Below are 3,910 nucleotides of genomic sequence, written 5' to 3' on the forward strand. Positions count from 1 at the left end.
CATCTGTCAAGGGTTTCAAAAGTAAAATTCTGACTAGAAAGAAAGATGTCATCATCACGAGACTTCGAATAGGCCACACCTATTTGACCCAAAAACATCTTTTGCACTCTGATCCTGCACCACTTTGTGACAAATGCAATTGTGTTTTAACGATTAAACATATTTTATGTGAATGCCAAGATTTTAGATCACAACGACAAGTTCATTTTGGAGCGACTGTTTTTAACTTAAATGACATTTTAGGAGATAACCCTCATCCAAATATTTTTACTTTTTTAAAAGATATTCAAATTTTACAGCATATTTAATTGTATCTACTTAAAATGTTTTAATTTTTAACACGAAAGCCTTTTTTAACAAACGTTTGGCGCAGAATGATCAGACCTGGTCCTTGCGCCATAAAAACCAATTAACTAACCATCATCCTCTGAAGGATGCAATTTAATATCTGGGCTATGGCTAGCGCCACCAAAGATGGACGCCAGATCCTTATGGACAATTCCCTTCGTCGCTAGCCCTAAAGCAACGGAGTTTTTGGATGCCGATTTTTTCAATTTCACAGGGAGATCTTTTGTTGTAAGACCACGTTTTGCAAGCTTCAATTTCAAAGTTTTATTTGATTTAGTCTTTTGTTTATTTGTTTCTGGTTTTGAAGTTTCAGGAGCACTAGCTGTAGATTGTTCAGTGTCTGAATCTAATGGTTTGTCTTGGGGTTTCATTTGCGTTTTATGTTTAACGCAATTTGAACACGAACAGTTCGTACAGAAGGGTTTTTGCAAAGCTGCGGCATAACTTAAGCTTTGAGTTGGCGTTTGAACTAAGATCTTTCGTCTTGCTTCGGGATACGGAATGCCTTCTTTTACTTTTAGTTCAGTGATCTGTTTCTCCAGAACCCACCTTTTGCATTCTCTCGAAAAGGATGAGTGTGCGCCATCGCAGTTCACGCACTTTTCCTGTGCGGTACACTGCTGGCTCTCGTGGCCTTTCTCAGCACAGCGGGCGCATGTGACAGTCCCGCGGCAGTTAGCTTTCGAGTGGCCGAAACGTTGACACTGAAAACACCTGAGTGGATTTGGAATATAGTGCCTAACTGGTAATTTAATGTACCCAGCGTAGATAAACTCCGGCAATTTAGGAGAGTGAAAAGTTAAAATAAGATGCTTGGTATCAAGGAGTTGTCCATCCCGCCGGATAGTTATGCGGCGTACATGCGTTACTCCTTGACTCCGTAATTCATGTGTTATTTCCTCTAGCGGTACGTTAAACAATTCCCCACAGGTAATTACACCTTTAGAGTAATTTAACGACACATGGGGTTGAACAGTGATAGGAATTGTTGCTAGTGCTTTTAACTTGATGATTTGTTGGGCTTGTTTCTTAGAAGCAACTTCCACAAGCAAGTCTCCAGAACGCATTTTGCGAATACATAAAACTTCACCGATCGTTGCTGATATCGCCTTTTGAACGAGGAAGGGAGAAACCGAGTTAAATGATTCATTTTTTTCCGATACTCTTTTAATTATAAAATAAGTGTCAAAGTTTTGCTGACTAGGTATAAATTTAATTGTTTTCTGTCGCCCACTGAAGGGAGATTTTCGTGAGGAGCCCATACGATATTAAAGATGATTCGGGCCCGACGGCACCGCCCACCACGGAGCCCAACAAGGGAAGGCAGCCACCGGCTCTGGCCATTCCCAGCCTCGGCGCTTACCTTGGTGCTAGCCAGAACCTATACGCTCGGAGTTACCCCCGGGGACAGTGACCACCCTTAACGCCAAGCCCAAGGAGTAACCCCTTTGCTTGATCCCTAGCAGACTAGCCACTCAGGTGACTAGGTACCAGCCGATTGATGCACAGGGGACCACAGTACACCACCCGTCTTTCTAATGGGTCGCCACCATTTTGATCATGGATCTTTTTTAATGAAAAAAATTAATATCTAAATCAACTTTCCTTTTACAATAAACGTTTTTCTAGAGAATTTCTTATATTTAATGGAGTTAAGAATTATTCTATGCTTAGTAAAAACGATGTTAAAGCATTTGAACATTTTTCTTCTACTCTTGCATTTTAATCCTTCAAATAATATTTTTTTTAAATATAAATAATAATTATAATGATAAAGAAAATAATACTTCAAGTGAAGTTTTAATTAACAAAAGAAATCTGTAAATATAATTAATAAATTATATTTACTAAATTAATATGAATATACAATAAATAATATATACGATAATATACCATAAATATAAATAATAATTTTATTAATAACTAGCCGCCTTTGGCGACCAGCCGGTTCACCAGTAGCTACAAGTACCAGTAGTTACCACTAGCTACAATTTTCAATTAAATATTTTAAGTAACTTGTCTCTTAATAGCTTCTCAAACAAAACATTTTTAATCTTCAAATTTTGATAGTCATACCAAACTTATACTGTTGTTTAGATGGTTTCGTTCAATTTACTATATATATTTTGCTAATTTGTTGTCATTTCCGGTAAAACTTCAACTTTAATTTAAAGTGGAAATGCTGAAATTGCAATTAATGTAAAGATATTTTTTAATGAAACCAAGCGTTTTATTTTATTTATCATTTTTGTTGTTATTTATTTATTATTATTATTATTGAATATGAGTACTGCAAACAGAATCGTTCGGTATTTAAGTCTTATGTGAACTACAAAATATTTTTCATAATTTGCGTAATATCTCAAAGAATAATTCAACAAAAATTTCTCAGATTCAGCATAAAATTCAGTTTTTAGTTTTGCTTTCAAAAGGATTGAAATTAAATCAATAATAATATTTTGTTCCGGCCTATAAAGATATTTCAAAAATTATGAAGTCTAAATTTAATGCAGTAAGGTATCATATTCTGAGAAATATTCTTGTCACACCAAATTTTAAATAAATGAATGAATGTTTCTATTTTCCACGATTAACTAAGACTTATTTATGAAGTTTTGAATGTTAAAAATTTAGAAAAACTCAACATTTTCATAATCTTAGGTCAATTAATCTTGAGAAACCTGCGCGCTGATTGGCGTATTTTCTTTAAAACGAAAATCTAAAATTATCCTTTTTTTTTTTTTTTTTTTTTGAATAGTGATATTCAAATTTTTATAAATCAGTCAGTTTAAGTGATTGATTTTGTTGATTGGAAATTAATTCTTTATTTAAAATATTCGTGTTTCAAGAACATTTTGTTAAACGTGATTTCCACAGCAGAAGCTTTATGTAAAATCAAAAATTCGTTATATATTAGAGTATTTATTGGATCAAGTTACATAAAATATAATCATTTTCCATTTAGACCATTTTAGCAGATCTGTGTCTATTACTAAAGGTTTACAAATTAGGAGTGTGGCCCTGATTTGAATGGATATCCTGTTCATATTAAACAAAACTTGCCTTAAAATAAAACTGATTTATTGGATTAATAATATAGAGAGTGTAAAAGATCATAAAATAATTTTTCTTGAATTTATTTTTTAGAAAAAAATAATATTTCATATTTGTTTCATTTCCTACAGACACGTGACGAAAATCATATTTTTGCAGATTTCATTTCCAAAAAGATTTAATTTATTTTTAAATGGAGCTTTAATCGATGTGATGGCAACACTTTGAAAAAAGCTAATTTTTTCCCCATGAATGCGAAACGTGCTCGTGCAGCTTAAATTTTATTTTTATTTTGTACGAAAAAAATTGTTGAAAAATATAGTTAAATTATTTATTTAAAAATTAATTAAAAATAGGAATTTAATTTTAAGGTTAAAACATTGGTATCATTTAAGAGATAAATTTTTGATCTTTAACTTGATGTAAAAATCGTTTTTGTGCGGTAATATTTTCGGAAGTTATAGCAGAAACACGCTAAAATTTCGCTTATTTTTTAAATAAATAAAAT

The 3,910-nt window shown here is 32.6% G+C and overlaps 1 protein-coding gene across 1 annotated transcript; it reads right to left on the bottom strand.

Annotated features, from left to right (window-relative positions):
- Nucleotides 1–413: 413 nt before the first annotated feature.
- On the bottom strand, nt 414–1,415 carry LOC129959204 (uncharacterized). The gene has a single exon (XM_056072026.1). The coding sequence runs from the start codon at nt 1,413–1,415 to the stop codon at nt 414–416; it is 1,002 nt and encodes a 333-aa protein (XP_055928001.1).
- Between the last annotated feature and the right edge of the window lie 2,495 nt (nt 1,416–3,910).

Source organism: Argiope bruennichi, chromosome X1 (assembly GCF_947563725.1).
Source record: "Argiope bruennichi chromosome X1, qqArgBrue1.1, whole genome shotgun sequence".
NCBI classification, from domain to species: domain Eukaryota; kingdom Metazoa; phylum Arthropoda; class Arachnida; order Araneae; family Araneidae; genus Argiope; species Argiope bruennichi.

What these genes read in the sequence shown, in the direction of transcription:
- LOC129959204 (XM_056072026.1), bottom strand. Translation starts at nt 1,415, where the DNA reads ATGCGTTCTGGAGACTTGCTTGTGGAAGTTGCTTCTAAGAAACAAGCC.